Source organism: Oncorhynchus clarkii, chromosome 23, assembly GCF_045791955.1.
Source record: "Oncorhynchus clarkii lewisi isolate Uvic-CL-2024 chromosome 23, UVic_Ocla_1.0, whole genome shotgun sequence".
In the NCBI taxonomy this organism is placed as follows: Eukaryota; Metazoa; Chordata; class Actinopteri; order Salmoniformes; family Salmonidae; genus Oncorhynchus; species Oncorhynchus clarkii.
Genome location: NC_092169.1, coordinates 32,761,016 through 32,781,650, shown reverse-complemented (window position 1 = coordinate 32,781,650; position 20,635 = coordinate 32,761,016). Strand labels below are relative to the sequence as shown.

Below are 20,635 nucleotides of genomic sequence, written 5' to 3'. Positions count from 1 at the left end.
ATTTTCGGCACAACACAGGCTCAGGGATTCGAACCTGCAATCTTTTGGTTACTTGCCAAACTCAGACTGAGTTGAATATGTTTAATGAATAAATGCATTCACAATTAATTGTGCTAAGTAGGTTCAAACAAAAACAAATGGTTACAGTGAGATCTCGAGGATCTGCACAGGTCTAGGAGGCACCCCTCCCTGTTTGACAACTGCTTAGTGTGTCCCTGGCAACCGCTCCGGCTTCTTTCTATCCACAGTCCCGGGTAGTCACTACCTCCTTCCGGAGGGAAGCAACAACCGAAGACCCAACGACCCCCCTTCCTTTAGGACAAACCTGCCCCTTCGGAGGGCAAGCTCTTCGCCTTGATGCCAAATAAGCGACCGTGAGCCAGGCTACCGGAGCCATAGGCACCATGAACGACAAGTACCACCGGGCGGCCCGGGATGGCTACCTGGACCTACTCAGAGAGGCCACTCGGAAGGAGCTGAATGCGCCTGATGAAGATGGAATGACACCGACTTTATGGGCTGCGTACCACGGCAACCTTGACGCGCTCCGGCTTATTGTGGGAAGAGGGTAAGTGTCGCTAAGTTTCCTAAGCAGCCTATAGCACAGACAATAGCTTCAATTGCAACTCAGCACCAAGACAACTAATTTAACATTTTGCTCAGCTTTCCCCTTTGCAAATCGGTCTACCTGTTGAACTATCAACAAACAGGTGTGGAGGTGTCACTGTCACATGGCAATGTGCATATCTCACTTCCTTCCTTCTGAAAAGTCAGTAGACAGAGCCATATATAGGCTAGAGAGGTGACTAGTATGTATATATAAGATCTTATCTCTGATATATAGCTCATTTTACCTATAGGTGGTCACTGGAATCGAAACCAACATCCTGAAGTTGAGCTACAAAAGACTACTAAAACCTCCAGTCAGCTGGTTGAAGCCCTGATTACTGTCTGGGAACAAAATGTACATTCAAATGACTGTTAGTGCTCAGGATTTATGTAGGCTGGTTTCACCCTCCTCACCCCATCCAACAGTGCTGTTTGCCTCCATTTTAACAGCCTAATTAAAGGCAAAGGTCACTGGCAGGAGGATGGCCAACCCAACATTCTCTCACATACCCATTCACAACCATGTGGCGTGAATACTTATACATGCATGCACGCACACACGCAAGCACCTTCACAGACACACACTTGAAAAAAATATGTTGCTTCAATTTACAATTGTAAGGCAACTAGCTGCAATAAGATTGTGAGTTTGCTTAACATTTGGGCATATCTGATCCAACATCCAATTACACTTGAGAATGTATGTTAACTCAGCTTAGAAGTTTAGCTTGACTGAACATGCAATTCAACTTGAGATTGTATTCTACCTTATTTCTGCCAGTGTTGATTTTTCGCTCTGTAAGAGTGGCATTAACACTTAGTGGTGTAAAATAACTAGTGATGCACCAATATTACATTTTTGGCCGATACCGATAACCAATGTTTTCCTTGCCCCAAAAATATTAGCGGCCTTTTAAGCATTCTAGTACAGTTAAATAGTTAACACACACACACATGGATGCAGCGGTCTAAGGCACTGCATCTCAGCACAAGAGGCATCACTACAGTCCCTGGTTCAAATCCAGGCTGTATCACATCCGGCCGTGATTGGGAGTCCCATAGGGCGGCGCACAACTGGCCCAACGTGTTCCGGGTTTGGCCGGGGTAGGCCATCATTGTAAATAAGAATAGTTTTTTAACTGACTTGCCTAGTTAAATAAAGGTTACACACACACACACACACACACACACACACACACACACACACACACACACACACACACACGCACACCACACGGACCAAAAAGTTATTTTGTTGGCCTTTACGGATGTCCCCATTACCAGTAAAACATAATCAAAACCTATTTCTTTCACTTACTTTCGTTGTTCATTTGTTCAGTCGTTTCAGTCTCAACCAGGATTTCATCATACATGTCAGGCAGTGAAGTTTCAGCTCTGTCTGTCTGTGGCCTCTCTTCCTCGGTGCGCGCTGTCACTGTGTACGTTTCCATCTTGTCCAGCTGCATATGTAACATTTCACGTAAACCCTGTTTCTTGTCTGGATTGAAGTAGTGGTCTTTGTACATAGCATCGGGCATGATGGCGACACAGTAAAGAGAGAATGCCATTGAATCGCTTGTTCACAGCCTGTGTCAGCAGTTTTGTTGAGCAAGTGTTTCAATGCCATGACAGAGGGTATCACATCTGCTGCAGGTGCAGTTGATGAGCTAATTTCTTGAGTCTGTTGTTCGAATGGAGATAGCTAGTGTTTCCAAGTTTCAAATGTGTTCTCTAATGCCATTGAAATAGCAGCAGTGGTATGACAACGAGCACATTCATGTGCATGAAATACGACTTTCCTCAGTACGAAATCCTTGACAACCCACTGTGCTGTCAGACTCAGCATGTTTATGGGGCTGATATCGCTGGTCCAAATGTCAGTTGTGAAGCTAATGGCAGTGAAGCTATTACTGTGTAACAACGGTAGGGCAACATCTGAAAAATAGCTCACTTGGTATTGTGTACCGGTGCTCGACCAGTCGGAGAAAAGCCAACATCACCCAGGACAGAGAACAGTTGATTATCAAGGGCAATGAATTCCATTATCTTGGCGTTAATGGATTTTGCCATTGAGTTGTCTCGCTGAATTTGTTTTACTCTTTCTGCTCAACTTGTTGACTGCTCGATCCACCCAGCAGACATTGTGGGCTAGTTTAGGAATGCTGTGTTGCACGTGTAGCACTAAATTTATCGTGGCGTCATTACGTCATGTTATATAGGTATGTACCTACGTTATATAGGTATGCACGTCAACTTTGACATCGGTTTTGCACATCGACGTTACGCTAGACATTGGGTCGATGTCGATGTTGGTATTTTTAGCTAATATCGTCCGATTCCGATATCTTCACAGATATATTGTGCATCCCTAAAAATAACTCCCATTTGTTGGTGTTAATAACCAGAGTTATTGTTTTACACAGTTGAGGGTAAAACAGTCCCATCGAAACCACACTCATTATTATCATATTTCCCAGCATACTCTACTGCAGGTTGATAAAAAAAAGTTGTTAATATCTGTGTTTGTACATTGATTGATTGATTGATTAATCTTATGCTTCAAAGATAAACATGCATTTTTCTGAACTAAGCCAATCAGTTAGTTAGATTTATTGCACCCGTTAACACTTTTTAAAAATATATATTTTATTTATTTATTTAATTTCAATATATCAGGGGGTGCTGCAGCACCCTCAGCACCCCTAGTTCCCGCGACTATAAGTAGTAGAAGTGAAGGGGTGGAGTGGACCCATATTCATTGATGGTAGCTTTGATTATGAGTTGAATTAATGTATCACGTTCTGTATCACAGGGCCTTCCTCCCTATGTAATACATCCAGTTGAATTACATATGAAAATGCTGTTTTCAATCAGATCAACTTTTAAAAGGGCCCACTCCTTTTACCATATTGTCCGCTAGAAGGCTACCATGGACTATACTTGTGAGCTACAGTAGCAGAGTACTACAGCCAGATAACAGCTAAACTCTTTGTTGCCCACAAAAAAACACTAGGCATACATCACCTAATTAGGACCTACTGTATACTGTATGTCACTGTACACCCTCAGTGGTCTATCAATGGTGCTTTCTGACTTTCAATGGGAAACAAGAGAGACTCAGGATTTAGGAGTAAGGCTATATTATCATTCGATAAATCAGCTACTCTTTCAGCTACTGAAGCACCTTTGTGCACAGTATAGGCAAAAAGCCCTCTCTTTTGTTGAAGGTTTAAGTGCTGGACAAAGCAGGTTTGGATGGAAAGGGTATAGTATTTACTCCCTATTTAAGAGAGCCCTGTCCTATGACAACCCACTATGGTTGACACAGCACCCAGGAGAGCAGAAGATATTATGAGGAAGAGGATAGGGAGAGAGGGCAGAGGAGGAGGGTAGGGAGAGAGGGCAGAGGAGGAGGGTAGGGAGAGAGGGCAGAGGAGGAGGGTAGGGTCGAGACTCAAGGAATAGAGACGTGGAGGAGAGACAGTAGAGGAGGAGAGGGGGATGGTAGGGTCGAGACTTGAGAGATATGTCAAGACCTTAGTGACAGGTTTATAAGACATGGTGGTAATTAAGTGTGGAGAGAGCAGTAGAGGCTGATGCCTGAGAGAAGCTGCAGTGGCAGAGGTGTAGCGTAGATATTAACAGCACAGATATTAGCTGAAGAGGAAAGGTCAGGGTGACAGATAGGACTAATTGGGCAGACTGGTCCTCTAACAACACTCCCAGGGGACTGATGCTACACCACAGGGCCAGGCTGGAGGTGGATGAGCTAAGGATGGACAGGACCAGAGCTGTGGTGAAGGTCAGAGTGCCTGCTAGAAGGTAAAAGCAGTTTGCTGTAATTGAACTATGCTGATATGGTCCTACCTCTTTTCTGCATTTTACAGGCCTCTTTGTTTTCTTATCTAGAAGGTGAAAATAAAATAATGGGGCTGTACATGTAGGTCTGGGTGGTTTCCCAGATCCATATTGCTTAATCTTGGACTAATAAGCACTGAATGGAGATGCTCTGACTGTGTAACATATTTCATACAAATTATGCTTTTTCTATTTGTGTATTATTATTTTTCGTTATACAATGGGTGGGTCTAATCCTGAATGCTGATTGGTTAAAACTGCATTCCAGCTGTGTCTATTCCACAGAGATTTGAGATTGAGCAAACAGATTTGGATATCAGAAGCTGTAGCCTATTTCTAAAAAAATATACATAAAACAAAAAAGTGACGAGGCTGTGTTTTAATTACGTAACAACCACCATTGTTTTGGTCTGTAACTGGGCCATAGGGTAGGGTTGGCTGACTGTTGGGTCAGATCCCTTGTTTGTCTTGTTGATAGTCAAGCACAATTGACCATGAGACGTAATCTGTAGGTGGAGAGTCAAAACATGATGATGCACATCGAATTTATAAATGCATGAAGGATCAAATGTGTTAGTAGGAGGTATCAGAATATTCACAATTAGTAAAACAGATCAAGTCAAATTTGATTTGATCTGTCTTACTAATTGTTTTACTAATTGATACTGTATTACATGACTGCCCAACCCTCTTCCTGGAGATCTACTGTCCTGTGGGTTTTCAGCACAACCCTAATTTAACACACCTGATTCTACTAATTAGCTGCCTAACTAGCTGAATCAGAACTTCTAAATTAGTGTTGGGCTGAAAACCTACAGGAGAGTAGATCTCCAGGAAGAGGGTTGGGCAGCCCTGCTGTATTGACTACCTTATGCCAGGATATGGGCCCATATGTAGATTTTCAGAGTAGTAATTCAGGAACAGTTGGCCTTTCAGATCATAATGAATACGATTATATGGGCAGAGGGGGACCTGATCCAAGATCAGTTTTTACAGACATGTAGAAGTTAGGGTAGAGATTAGCAACCAGAGGGGGCACATTTTGCAACATTTTGATAGAAATACAGGGCCTTTGGAAAGTATTCAGACCCCTTCACTTTTTCCACATTTTGTTACGTTACAGCCTTATTCTAAAAAGGATTAAAAAAAACATTTTGTTCAGCAATCTACACACAATACCCCATAATGACAAAGTGAAACAGGTTTTTAGAAACGTTTGGAAATGTATTTTTAAAACCCCCCAGAAATAATTTATTTACATGAGTATTCAGACCCTTTGCTATGAGACTCGAAATTGAGCTCAGGTGCATCCTGTTTCCATTGACCATCCTTGAGATGTTTCTACAACTTGATTGGAGTCCACCTGTGGTAAATTCAATTGATTGGACATGATTTGGAAAGGCACACACCTGTCTATTTAAGGTCCCACAGTTGACAGTGCATGTCAGAGCAAAAACCGAGCCACGAGGTTGAAGGAATTGTCTGTAGAACTCTGAGACTGGATTGTGTCAAGGCACAGATCTGGGGAAGGGTACCAAAAAACTGAAGGTCCCCAAGAACACAGTGGCCTCCATCATTCTTAAATGGAAGAAGAACCACCAAGACTCTTTCTAGAGCTGTCCGCAGGGCCAAACTGAGCAATTGAGAAGGTCCTTGGTCAAGGAGGTGACTAAAAACTTGATGGTCATTCTGACAGAGCTCTATAGTTCCTCTGTGGAGATGGGAGAATCTTACAGAAGGACAACCATCTCTGCAGCTCTGCACCAATCAGGCCTTTATGGTAGAGTGGCCAGTCCTCATTAAAAGGCACATGACAGCCAGTTTGGAGTTTATCTCAGCTACTGCCTGTCACCAAGGGAGTACCCCAAGGCTCGATCCTAGGACCCATGCTCTTCTCAATTTACATCAACAACATAGCTCTCTCATCCATTTATATGCAGATGATACAGTATTATACACAGTTGGCCCCTCCCTGGATTTTGTGTTAAATGCTCTACAACAAAGCTTTCTTAGTGTCCAACAAGCTTTATCTACCCTTAACCTTGTCCTGAACACCTCCAAAACAAAGGTAATGTAGTTTGGTAAGAAGAATGCCCCTCTCCCCACAGGTGGGATTACTAGGTGTGATTACTACAATTTCTTCAACAAATGATCAGGTCTTATCAAACATACATTAGTAATGGAAAGAAAACACAGACTCTTTGTTTAAGTATTAAAATACTAATTTTAGTAATACAATTGTAGGCAGAAGATGGTACAGAGTACAGTATAACAGTATATGATAGGTCCCCAAGTTCTGCAAAATGTCTAAGACATCCCTGTAACTCAAATAGCCTCTCTCAGTCCTCCTTGTGTGAGTTTCCCTGGCAACAACATTTTAATAAATCTAACCTCCCTTGACAGCAGTAACCATCTTATCAGCAATTAAAGCTCAGAAGAGGGATTGACTGAAACTTGACCTTTCATCACAAGTATAGTCATAAAAATGTGAACGAGTGTAAGCATCTTCTGACAGGTGGCTGGTTTCATCAAGTCTGTGGCAGCTTTGTGTTCTCAGAAAACCAGATAACCACGGTGGGATCCAGACAGGAGGAGTCTGAATGTTAAAAGCCTTCTGAGAGTGTCTGAAGGTCACAACACTCAAAAACAGGTTTTAACACACACAGAGGTCTCCTGAAGACCTTACAGTTTATCATAACATCATTTATTAACCCTCTTCAACTACCTGAGGGTTTAGAGCTTTTTAATTTTTTAATTTTATTTAAACTTTATTTAACTACGCAAGTCAATTAAGAACAAATTCTTATTTGCAATGACGGCCTACACCGGCCAAACCCGGACGACACTGGGAAAATTGTGCGCCGCCCTATGGGACTCCCAATCACAGGCGGTTGTGATACAGCCTGGAGCTTGAGGTTGTCACCTCGTACAAGTACTTGGGAGTATGGCTAGACGGTACACTGCCCGTCTCTCAGAACATATCACAGCTGCAGGCTAAAGTTAAATCTAGACTTGGTTTCCTCTATCGTAATCACTCCTCTTTCACCCCAGCTGCCAAACTAAACCTTATTCAGATGACCATGCTAGATTACGGAGACATCATTTATAGATCGGCAGGTAATGGTGCTCTCGAGCGGCTAGATGTTCTTTACTATTCGGCCATCAGATTTGCCACCAATGCTCCTTATAGGACACATCACTGCACTCTATACTCCTCTGTAAACTGGTAATCTTTATATCCGTTGCAAGACCCACTGGATGATGCTTATTTATAAAAACCCTCTTAGCCCTCACTCCCCCCTATCTGAGATATCTACTGCAGCCCTCACCCTCCACATACAACATCCGTTCTGCCAGTCACTTTCTGTTAAAGGTCCCCAAAGCACACACACATCCCTGGGTCGCTCCTCTTTTCAGTTCGCTGCAGCTAGCGACTGGAACGAGCTGCAACAAACACTCAAACTGGACAGTTTTATACAAATCTCTTCATTCAAAGACTCAATCATGGACACTTACTGACAGTCGTGGCTGCTTTGCGTGATGTATTGTTGTCTCTACCTTCTTGCCCTTTGTGCTGTTGTCTGTGCCCAATAAGGTTTGTACCATGTTTTGTGCTGCTACCATGTTATTGTCATGTTGTGCTGCTACAGTACCATGCTGTGTTATCATGTGTTGCTGCCTTGCTAGATTGTTGTCTTATTGTTGTCTCTCTCCTTATGTAGTGTTGTCTCTCTTGTCGTGATGTGTGTTTTGTCCTATATTTACAGTTGAAGTCGGAAGTTTACATACACTTAGGTTAGAGTCATTAAAACTAGTTTTTCAACCTCTCCAAAATGTCTTGTTAACTAACTATAGTTTTGGCAAGTCGGTTAGGGCATCTACTTTGTGCATGACACAAGTAATTTTCCAACAATTGTTTGCAGACTGATTATTTCACTTATTATTCACTGTATCACAATTCCAGTGGGTCAGAAGTGTACATGCACTAACTTGACTGTGCCTTTAAACAGCTTGGAAAATTCCATAAAATGATGTCATGGCTTTAGAAGCTTCTGATAGGCTAATTTACATTATTTGAGTCAATTGGAGGTGTACCTGTGGATGTATTTCAAGGCCTACCTTCAAACTCAGTGTCTCTTTGCTTGACATTAAGGGAAAATCAAAAGAAATCGGCCAAGACCTCAGAAAAAAAAAGTCAGGTTCATCCTTGGGAGCAATTTCCAAATGCCTGAAGGTACCATGTTCATCTGTACAAACAATAGTACGCAAGTATAAACACCATGGGACCACACAGCCGTCATACCGCTCAGGAAGGAGATGCGTTCTGTCTCCTAGAGATGAACGTACTTTGGTGCGAAAGGTGCAAATCAATCCCAGAACAACAGCAAAGGACCCTGTTAAGATGCTGGAGGAAAGGGGTACAAATGTATCTATATCCACAGTGAAACGAGTCCAATATCAACATAACCTGTTAGGCCGTTCAGCAAGGAAGAAGCTACTGCTCCAAAACCGCCATAAAAAAAACAGACTACGGTTTGCAATTGCACATAGGGACAAAGATCGTACTTTTTGGAGAAATGTCCTCTGGTCTGATGAAACAAAAACAGAACTGTTTGGCCATAATGACCATCGTTTTGCTTGGAGGAAAAAAGGGGATGCTTGCAAGCCGAAGAACACCATCCCAACCATGAAGCATGGGGGTGGCAGCATCATGTTGTGTGGCTGCTTTGCTGCAGGAGGGACTGGTGCACTTCACAAAATAGATGGCTTAATGAGGAAGGAAAATTATGTGGATATATTGTAGCAACATCTCAAGACATGTCAGGAATTTAAAGCTTGGTCGCAAATGGGTCTTCCAAATGGAGAATGACCCCAAGCATACTTCCAAAGTTGTGGCAAAATGGCTTAAGGACAACAAAGTCAAGGTATTGGAGTGGCCATCACAAAGCCCTGACCTCAATCCTATAGGAAATTGGTGGGTAGAACTGAAAAAGTGTGTGCAAGCAAGGAGGCCTACAAACCTGACTTAGTTACACCAGCTCTGTCAGGAGGAATGGGCCAAAATTCACCTAATTTATTGTGGGAAGGTTGTGGCGGGCTACCTGAAACGTTTGACCGAAGTGAAACAATTTAAAGGCAATGCTACCAAATACTAATTGAGTGCATGTAAACTTCTGACCCACTGGGAATGTGATGAAATAAATAAAAGCTGAAACCAATCATTCTCTCTACTATTATTCTGACATTTCACATTCTTAAAATAAAGTGGTGATCCTAACTGACCTAAGACAGGGAATTTTTACGAGGATTAAACGTCAGGAATTCTGAAAAACTGAGTTTAAATGTATTTGGTGTATGTAAACTTCAGACTTCAACTGTATATATATATATATATATATATATATATATATATATATATATATATATATATATATATATATATACACAACTCAGCAAATAAATAAACGTCCTCTCACTGTCAACTGTGTTTATTTTTAGCAAACTTAACATATGTAAATACTTGTATGAACTTAACAAGATTCAACAACTGAGACAGACATAAACTGAACAAGTTCCACAGACATGTGACTAACATAAATTGAATAATATGTCCCTGAAAAAAGGGGGGTCAAAATCAAAAGTAACAGTCAGTATTTGGTGTGTCCACCAGCTTTATTAAGTACTGCAGTGCATCTCCTCCTCATGGACTGCAGCAGATTTGCCAGTTCTTGCTGTGAGTTGTTACCCCAATCTTCCACCAAGGCACCTGCAAGTTCCCGGACATTTCTGGGGGGAATGGCCCTAGCCCTCCCACTCCAATCCAACAGGTCCCAGATATGCTCAATGGGATTGAGATTCGGGATCTCCGCTGGACATGGCAGAACACTGACATTCCTGTCTTGCAGGAAATCATGCAGTATGGCTGGTGGCATTGTCATGCTGGAAGGTCATGTCAGGATGAGCCTGCAGGAATGGTACCACATGAGGGAGGAGGAAGTCTTCCCTGTAACGCACAGCGTTGAGATTGCATGCAATGACAACAAGCTCAGTCTGATGATGCTGTGACTCACCGCCCCAGACCATGACGGACGCTCCACCTCCAAATCCATCCCGCTCCAGAGTACAGGCCTCGGTGTAATGCTCATTCCTTCGACGATAACCGCGAATCCTATCATCACCCCTGGTGAGACAAATCCGCGGCTCGTCAGTGAAGAGCACTTTTTGCCAGTCCTGTCTGGTGTCTGGTGAGGACCTGCCTTACAACAGGCCTACAAGCCCTCAGTCCAGCATCTCAGCCTATTGCGGGCAGTCTGAGCACTGATGGAGTGATTGTGCTTTCCTGGTGTAACTTGGGCAGTTGTTGTTGCCATCCTGTACCTGTCCCGCAGGTGTGATGTTCGGATGTACCAATCCTGTGCAGTTGTTGTTACACGTGGTCTGCCACAACTATCCTTGCTGTCTCCCTGTAGCTCTGTCTTATGCGTCTCACAGTACAGACATTGCAATTTATTGCCCTGGCCACATCTGCAGTCCTCATGCCTCCTTGAAGCATGACTAAGCAGCCACGTTCACGCAGATGAGCAGGGACCCTGGGCATCTTTCTTTTGGTGTTTTTCAGTCAGTAGAAAGGCCTCTTTAGTGTCCTAAGTTTTCATAACTGTGACCTTAATTGCCTACCGTCTGTAAGCTGTTAGTGTCCACAGGTTCATGTTCATGAATTGTTTATGGTTCATTGAACAAGCATAGGAAACAGTGTTTATACCCTTTACTGCCCTGCATCACGCACTCCTGCCATCTATTACGCACACCTGCCTTCCCTCGTCACACCCATCAGCGATACTGGACTCACCTGGACTCAGTCATCACCTGTTTATTTCCTCCACTATATTTGTCAGTTCCCTTGCTCTGTTCCCTGCATTAATTGTTTTTTTGTCTGTATTACTCGTTTGCTGATGCTGTTTCTGTCTCCTTCCATGTCTGTTCTATATTAAATGTTTGACTCCCCGTACCTGCTTCATCTCTCCAGCGTCATGCATGTGACACTTTACAATGAAGATCTGTGAAGTTATTTGGATTTTTACTAATTATCTTTGAAAGACAGGATCTTGAAGAAGTTACATTTCTTTTTTTGCTGAGTTTATATATTAAATAAATAAAAACAAATTATCCCAGCCCCTGTCCCCGCAGGAGGCCTTTTGCCTTTTGGTAAGCCGTCATTGTAAATAAGAATTTGTTGTTAACAGACTTGCCTAGTTAAATCAAATAAAAATGTATTTTTTTAGAGTAGGGCTGTAAATGTGAAAAAAGTCAAGGGATCTGATTACTTTCCGAAGTCACTGTATGCTATGTAAAACAAACATGCCTCGCTGGCATGTAGAATAAGGAATCACGTTCGACAACGTTTGGCATCTGGACATGGCACAGGTGTTGACCTTGTGGCTCTGTGTAGTCACAGCTTCTCTGGGTGTCTGTGAGAAAAAAAGACTCTCGGCCCATGTGTTGAATAATACATGGTAACACCACTAATGTTTTACCTGCACCCAGTCAATTATTGATCACACCACAACGGGGGGAACACAGGAAGGGGAGGGACCCTGACCCGCAAAGCCGGAAGTGAAATATAACTCTGTGCAAACCCATAAGTGTGTACATACACTATGGCCCCTTTTCCTGGAATTAGGTTACACCTATTCGTAGAATTAAATGTTCTCCATAAACATGCAATAATTTGAGTACTTATTCTGTTGACAGCTGTTATTGATGGCCGATGCTGCAGTAGGAGTAAAAGGCCTATGTATGTTTTATTGTGTACTCTGTAACATATGCTCTTAATCCCTCTGTTCCTTTTCCCTCTCTCAGAGGTGACCAGGACAAGTGTGATATCTGGGGGAACACTCCGCTCCACCTGGCCGCCGCCAACGGCCATCACAACTGCCTATCCTTCCTGGTGTCGTTCGGAGCCAACGTGTGGTGCCTGGACAATGACTACCACACGCCCCTCGACATGGCCGCCACCAAGAGCCACATGGACTGTGTCCGGTACCTGGACTCCATCGCCGCCAAGCAGTCGGCCCTCAACCCCAAGGTGACAGCAAATTCTTCAGTGTCAAAAAATAACTAAAGAACACAGAAAGTGTTGAGTCTATGGATCCATATAGACACCGAACAATGTTAAATTAAGACACTGCTTAGTGTAAAGCCTTATTCAAATATTTCCCAGAGTGTGTTGCCTTTCCAGTAAGTTGTAGCATTACCACCCATGACTGTATTTGTTAGTGACAGAGACATAGTTGTTGCATTCATCCATTCTCGGTACTGTGGACTTCACCAAGTGAGATCCTAAAATAAATATACGCACACACACACACTTACTTATGCATTCAAGGGTTTTTCTTTATTTTGTACTATATTCTACATTATAGAATAATAGTGAAGATGTCAAAACTATGAAATAACACATATGGAATAATGTAGTAACCAAAAAAAGTGTTAAACAAATATATATATATATTTACATTTTAGATTCTTCAAAGTAGTCACCCTTTGCCTTGATGGCAGCTTTGCACAATCTTGGCATTCTTACATCCAGCTTCACCTGGAAGGCTTTTCCAACAGTCTTGAAGGAGTTCCCACATATGCTGAGCAGTTGTTGGCTGCTTTTCCTTCACTCTGCGGTCCAACTCATCCCAAACCATCTCAATTGGGTTGAGGTTGGATGATTGTGGAGGCCAGGTCATCTGATGCAGCACTCCATCACTCTCCATCTTGGTCAAATAGCCCTTACACAGCCTGGATGTGTGTTGGGTCATTGTCCTGTTGAAAAACAAATGATAGTCCCACTAAGCGCAAACCAGATAGGATGACATATCACTGAAGAATGCTGTGGTAGCCATGCTGGCTAAGTGTGCCTTGAATTCTAAATAAATCATGGACAGTGTCACCAGCAAAGCACCTCAACACCATCATATCTCCTCCTCCATACATCACGGTGGGAACCACACTTGTGGAGATCATCTGTTCACCTACCCTGCGTCTCAAAACCAAAAATCTAAAATTTGGACTCAGCCCAAAGGACAGATTTACACCGATCTAATGTCCATTGCTCGTGTTTCTTGGCCCAAGCAAGTCTCTTCTTATTGGTGTCCTTTAGTAGTGGTTTATTTGCAGCAATTTGACCATGAATGCCTGATTCACACATTCTCCTCTGAACAGTTGATGTTGAGATGTGTCTGTTACTTGAACTCTGTGAAGCATTTATTTGGGCTGTAATTTCTGATGCTGGTAACTTTTTAATGAACTTATCCTCTGCAGCAGAGGTAACTCTGGGTCTTCCTTTCCTGTGGCGGTCCTCATGAGAGCCAGTTTCATCATAGTGCTTGATGGTTTTTGCTACTGCACTTGAAGAAACGTTCAAAGTTCTTGACATTTTCCCCATTGACTGACCTGCATGTCTTAAAGTAATGATGGACTGTCGTTTCTCTTTGCTTAATTGAGCTGTTTTTGGCATAATATGGACTTGGTCTTTTACCAAATAGGGCTATCTTCTGTATACCACCCCTACCTTGTCACAACACAACTGACTGGCTTAAACACATTAAGGAGGAAAGGAATTCCACAAATGAACTTTAACAAGACATAATTGTTAATTGAAAAGCATTCCAGGTGACTACCTCATGAAGCTGGTGGAGAGATACCATAATACCATACGTTCAGCATTTCATAAGACCTTATTTTGAGGGCCTAGTTTTACCCTAATAGAGGGACCTGAAACTCATACCATCACTTTGAATCAAACCACACTCATCATTATCATATTTCACAGCATGTTCTATTGCAGGTAGATTTTTAGAAAAATGGTTTCTTTCATTATCTATGTTTGTTCATATACATTGATTAATCTTATGCTACACAAAGATAAATAATACATCTTTTTTTAACTAATTCAATGTTAGTTAGATTTTTTGCTCCAGTTTAAATGTTTAGGTTGTCTCATCATAACCCTACCCTTGGTAGTCATTCTGCATGAAGGTTGAAGGTCAATAAAACATTCCAACTGTTGGACATCCTAACTCTGTCTTATTCCAATAGAAATTACACATCACTTTGAAAACCAACATAATGTGATTTACAGGCAAGGTTGCACATTTTTTGGGGGGCTTTTTCTGGAAATGAAAGCAGGAAATCTGAAATCCTTTTTCGGTTTTGGGAAACTTACTTCCAGGCCTGGTGTATGAACTGGGGTACAAGTATGCACTTATAACGGAAGGTAAACAGGATGACCTTACAGGGTACCACTACAGTGACAAGTGTTTGTACCACTTTAGGAACAAATGTAAATATTTTTTGCTGAGTTTAATACAATGGCCTGAAACTCATGGTTTACAGGCCACATCTGGCCTGCAAGGTCATGTGTAATTCCTATTGGAATACAGCCAATGTGGGTATATTTAAAAAACTTTAATCTGCTGCCACCACATCTACTTTCTGTGATTTACGTTCCATCTCTGCGGTACAGTTGATAACCATTGCGATGTACGCTAAGAAGCCAACCTTACTGAAGCATAAATCACTCATAGGCCTCGGTCTACTCACAGGGATTCTCTCAGAACCATCCTCTACTTTTGTCTCAGCATACGTCACTTTATGCACTACTCTGACTGTGGCCATTTCAACCTGCATCTCTTGCACCGGACACTTCAGATTGCCAGCAACATGGGCACACCTACAGGTAACACACACAACTGTATCCACCAAAACTACACAATTCTCTGTCCTTGTCCTCCTACACACTTCCCACATCTAGGAATCTCCCTCCTACACACTGCTTCTACCCCCAAGCCATAAGACTCCTGAACAGCTAATCAAATGGCTACCCAGAGTATTTGCATTGCTCCCCCCCCCCTCTTTTTACGCTGCTGCTACTCTGTTTATTATCTATGCATAGTCACTTTAACTCTACTTACATGTACATATTACCTCAACTATCCTGTGCCCCAGCACATTGACTCTGTACCGCTGCCCTCTGTATATAGCCTTGCTACTGTTATTTTACTGCTGCTCTTTAATTATTTTTATTTATCTATTTTTTACTTAACACTTATTTTTCTTTAAACTGCATTGTTGGTTAAGGGCTTATAAGTAAGCATTTCACTGTAAGGTTGTATTCGGAACATCTGACTAATACAATTTGATTTAATGCAACATGACCATGAATGACCAAACGAGCTTCAATGCCATACAACACTCTTTCCGTGGCCTCCAACTGCTCTTAAACGGTAGTAAAAACAAATGCATGCTTTTCAACCATTCGCTGCCTGCACCCGCACGCCCGACTAGCATCACCACCCTGGATGGTTCCGACCTAGAATATGTGGACATCTATAAGTACCTAGGTGTCTGGCTAGACTATAAACTCTCCTTCCAGACTCATATCAAAACATCTCCAATCCAAAATCAAATCTAGAATCGGCTTTCTATTTCAAAACAAAGCCTCCTTCACTCACGCCACCAAACTTACCCTAGTAAAACTGACTATCCTACCGATCCTCAACTTCGGCGGTCATCTACAAAATGGCTTCCAATACTCTACTCAGCAAACTGGATGCAGTTTATCACGGTGCCATCCGCTTTGTTACTAAAGCACCTTATACCACCCACCACTGCGACCTGTATACTCTAGTCGGCCGGCCCTCGCTACATATTCGTCGCCAGACCCACTGGCTCCAGGTCATCCACAAGTCCATGCTAGGTAAAGGTCCGCCTTCTCAGTTCACTGGTCACGATGGCAACACCCACCCATAGCAAGCGCTCCAGCAGGTGTATCTCACTGATCATCCCTAAAGCCTACACCTCATTTGGCCACCTTTCCTTTAAGTTCTCTGCTGCCTGTGACTGGAACGAATGGCAAAAATCGTTGAAGTTGGAGACTTATCTCCTTCACCAACTTTAAACATCTGCTATCTGAGCAGCTAACCGTTCACTGCAGCTGTACAGTCCATCGGTAAATAGCCCACGCAATTTACCTACCTCATCCCCATACTGTTTTTATTTATTTACTTTTCTGCTCTTTTGCACACCAGTATCTCTACCTGCACATGACCATCTGATCATTTATCACTCCAGTGTTAACCTGCTAAATTGTAATTATTCGCCTACCTCCTCATGCCTTTTGCGCACAATGTGTATAGACTCTTTTTTTCATGAATGACTTGTTTATTGTTTACTCCATGCGTAACTCTGTGTTGCTGTCTGTTCACACTGCTATGCTTTATCTTGGCCAGGTCGCAGTTGTAAATGAGAACTTGTTCTCAACTAGCCTACCTGGTTAAATAAAGGTGAAATAAATAAAACATAAACAAAAATGTTGCACGTGAAACAACGCAGTAGATTTCGCACAAAAGCTCTAACAGGATAACTGATATATCCTAACATGACTTTGTAGGGTGGAGATTCTGACTCAAAAGGAATAACAGTAGGGAGCACATGATGCCGCGGAGCTGAGCAGACGTTGACAAACCGAGCTCTTCGAAGTTCTTCTATTATTACCTAAATAACAACATTGAAACAATATTCTAACATCGGCTGATAAATTGTCAAGTACTTACCGTCCCAAAGAGCCATGGACCTCCGACTGAGAAGCAAGAAGGACGACCAAAACGTTGATTCCCAAGATAACGATAACACTACAGCTAGCAAGATTAGCATTAGCCCTCATAACTCAGACGACAGTTCCAGACTGTTGCTCTCAGCCTCTTGCGAGCCTGCCGACATGCTGGCTGCTCTCCTCCGGGAAATTCATGATGGTAACAAAGGTCTTTCTATGAAAATTGACAAGAAATAAACTGAACTCCATTTTTCCATTGACGACCTGAAATCCTCCATGAATGATCTCCTTGAGAACGACTGAGGCTGAGTTGCACATTAGCACAGTTGAAGATACCGTCGCTCGACATGACCAGGTTCTGATACAACTGCAGCAGGACAAAGCCTACCTGAAAAACAAGGTAGACCAGATGGAGAACCAGAGCAGACGTAGTAATATCCGTGTGGTGGGATTGAAAGAGGACAGCGAGGGCCGTGACCCGGTCCGTTTCTTCACTCATTGGATCACAGATGTCCTAGGCATAATCAATCTCACCAAGCCGCTGGTAATCGAACGCACCCACAGAACATCAGTGCCCGAAACCCCGGCCAGATGAGCCCCCTCGGGCCGTCCTGATCAGGTTCCTCCAACTCGCAAGAGCCAAAGGGGACATCACCATCGATGGCAAGAGGGTCAGCCTTTTCCCGGATATGAGCGCGGATCTCGCCAGACGTCACAAGCAGTTCAGACCTGCCGCCAAAGCACTGAAGAGGAACATCACCGGCTACCTCATCCACCCTGCGCGGATGAAAGTTCAGTACATCGGCCGAAGCCATCTCTTCAACAAAGTGTTCACTTTTCTCAAATAACTGAACCGCGTCTGAACCAGGGCGGTCTCTCTGGGGGATAAGATGCAGTTTGTTTGTTCTCTTATCCGGACTGAACTGCTGATATCTTCTTGGAATTTGGATCCTTTTACCCCGCTATCCGGTCGCTATAATTGATTTGTACATTTTCAACTAACCGTTTTTTTTCCCGGGGTGAGTTCTATTACATTTACAGGAGAGTATATTTTGGTTTAGTCAATATCCACTGGGCGAAGCAAATAAGTGGGCTTAGGCCCACTGCTTTCCCCCCCATTTATGTTTCTCTTCAGAAAAGAGACTCAAGCAGCCCTTACCGAGGGCAGTAAATATTCAGCCATAAATGTCTATTCACAACGTTTGTTTTCAACTTAGAGAGCTTGCAGGTTTTAGTTTACGCCAAGGTTTAGCTAGTAAGAGCAAGATGGAAACCGAGCAGCAACGTATCTCTACAAGTGTATTCATGTTTGATTGTTGGGATTGTTGTTTTAGTCTGACAATCGGTGTGGGTGGGATTATTATAATATTTTTTTTTCTATGTTTATTGTTGTTTCCTTCCTAAAGAGACACATAGGTCACTTCTGTTTTCAAACCAAAGTTGAAACAAGACACACGCGCATAGATAACGTTTTACTATCGACCCAACTGTTTCATAGAGTGTTAGATATCGAGTATCTCCTCAGATTGCTTAGTGACCATTCTCCTCTGGTATTATCAATCTCCATTCCTACCAAGGTAAATGGAGCATATAGTTGGAGACTAAATTCTACACTCCTAAAGCAACCTGAATTTTGTGCATTCATCAAAGAGCAGATCAATATTTTTACTTTGACAAACAAACCCTCCGCTCCTGACAGCTTCATTCTTTGGGACACATTGAAAGCCTATCTTTGGGGACAGATAATTTCCTATACTAAAGGGCTGAAGAGAAAACACGGTGCGGTACTGAGTGCCCTTGAATCTGAAATCTCTGAGCTAGAGAAAACCTACCAAAGAGGCCCGACTAAAGATCTATACAGGCTTTTGGTAAATAAAAAACTGAAATATAATATTCTGAACACAAAGCTGAAAGGGCCATGACTAAATCAAAACAGCGTTATTACGAGCTTTTAGAGAAAGCTCACAAAGTATTGGCATGGCAACTGAAAGCAGAGGAAAGTAAGAGGACAATTAATGCTATAGAAACTCTTACTAATGACCCTACTGAAATACCTCTACACTTCCCATTCAAGCGATGATTTATCAGAGATCGACTCCTTTCTCTCCTCTCTCAACCTCCTATGCCTGTCAGAGGAAGACAGAGAGCGCCTGAGTGAACGCTTTTCAGTTCCTGAATTGTTGGAGGATATTAAATCCTTACCTTCTAATAAATCTCCTGAGGAGGATGGCTTCCCTTCAGAGTTCTATAAAGAATTTAGGGAGCTGTTGGTCCCCTGCCTTATGGATGTACTTAAAAAAGCCAGGGAAGACAACTGCTTTCCAGAGTCTCTCTCTCTCAAGCAGTGATTACTGTAATCCACAAGAAAGGGAAAAACCCGCTAAAGTGCGCCTCATATAGACCAATATCTCTCCTTAACACAGATTGTAAACTGGTCACCAAGATGCTAAGAGACTGAAGTCATGTCTTCCCCTGTTGGTCAACCCAGATCAGACTGGCTTCCTAATTAATAGATTGTCCTCCAATAATCTCAGAAGGTTCTTCGATATAATTCATCTTGCTAACAAAAACAAAATACCTAGTGTCGCAGTCTCCCTCGATGCTGAAAAGGCCTTTGATAGGGTTGAATGGCCGTACCTCTTTCGTGTCTTGGAAAAGTATGATTTAGGTATCGTGTTTGTAAATTTGATACAGTGCCTTGCGAAAGTATTCGGCCCCCTTGAACTTTGCGACCTTTTGCCACATTTCAGGCTTCAAACATAAAGATATAAAACTGTATTTTTTTGTGAAGAATCAACAAGTGGGACACAATCATGAAGTGGAACGACATTTATTGGATATTTCAAACTTTTTTAACAAATCAAAAACTGAAATTGGGCGTGCAAAATTATTCAGCCCCTTTACTTTCAGTGCAGCAAACTCTCTCCAGAAGTTCAGTGAGGATCTCTGAATGATCCAATGTTGACCTAAATGACTAATGATGATAAATACAATCCACCTGTGTGTAATCAAGTCTCCGTATAAATGCACCTGCACTGTGATAGTCTCAGAGGTCCGTTAAAAGCGCAGAGAGCATCATGAAGAACAAGGAACACACCAGGCAGGTCCGAGATACTGTTGTGAAGAAGTTTAAAGCCGGATTTGGATACAAAAAGATTTTCCAAGCTTTAAACATCCCAAGGAGCACTGTGCAAGCGATAATATTGAAATGGAAGGAGTATCAGACCACTGCAAATCTACCAAGACCTGGCCGTCCCTCTAAACTTTCAGCTCACACAAGGAGAAGACTGATCAGAGATGCAGCCAAGAGGCCCATGATCACTCTGGATGAACTGCAGAGATCTACAGCTGAGGTGGGAGACTCTGTCCATAGGACAACAATCAGTCGTATATTGCACAAATCTGGCCTTTATGGAAGAGTGGCAAGAAGAAAGCCATTTCTTAAAGATATCCATAAAAAGTGATGTTTAAAGTTTGCCACAAGCCACCTGGGAGACACACCAAACATGTGGAAGAAGGTGCTCTGGTCAGATGAAACCAAAATTGAACTTTTTGGCAACAATG

General features: G+C 42.6%; 1 protein-coding gene across 1 annotated transcript in view; it reads left to right on the top strand.

Annotated features, from left to right (window-relative positions):
- Positions 1–404: 404 nt before the first annotated feature.
- The window catches only part of LOC139381794 (pre-mRNA splicing regulator USH1G-like), a 30,022-nt gene continuing 9,791 nt past the window's right edge, over positions 405–20,635 (top strand). Inside the window, exons 1-2 of the mRNA XM_071125559.1 lie at positions 405–568; positions 12,328–12,553. Coding sequence (XP_070981660.1) covers positions 405–568; positions 12,328–12,553 — 390 coding nt within the window. The remainder of the gene's footprint in view (positions 569–12,327; positions 12,554–20,635) is intronic.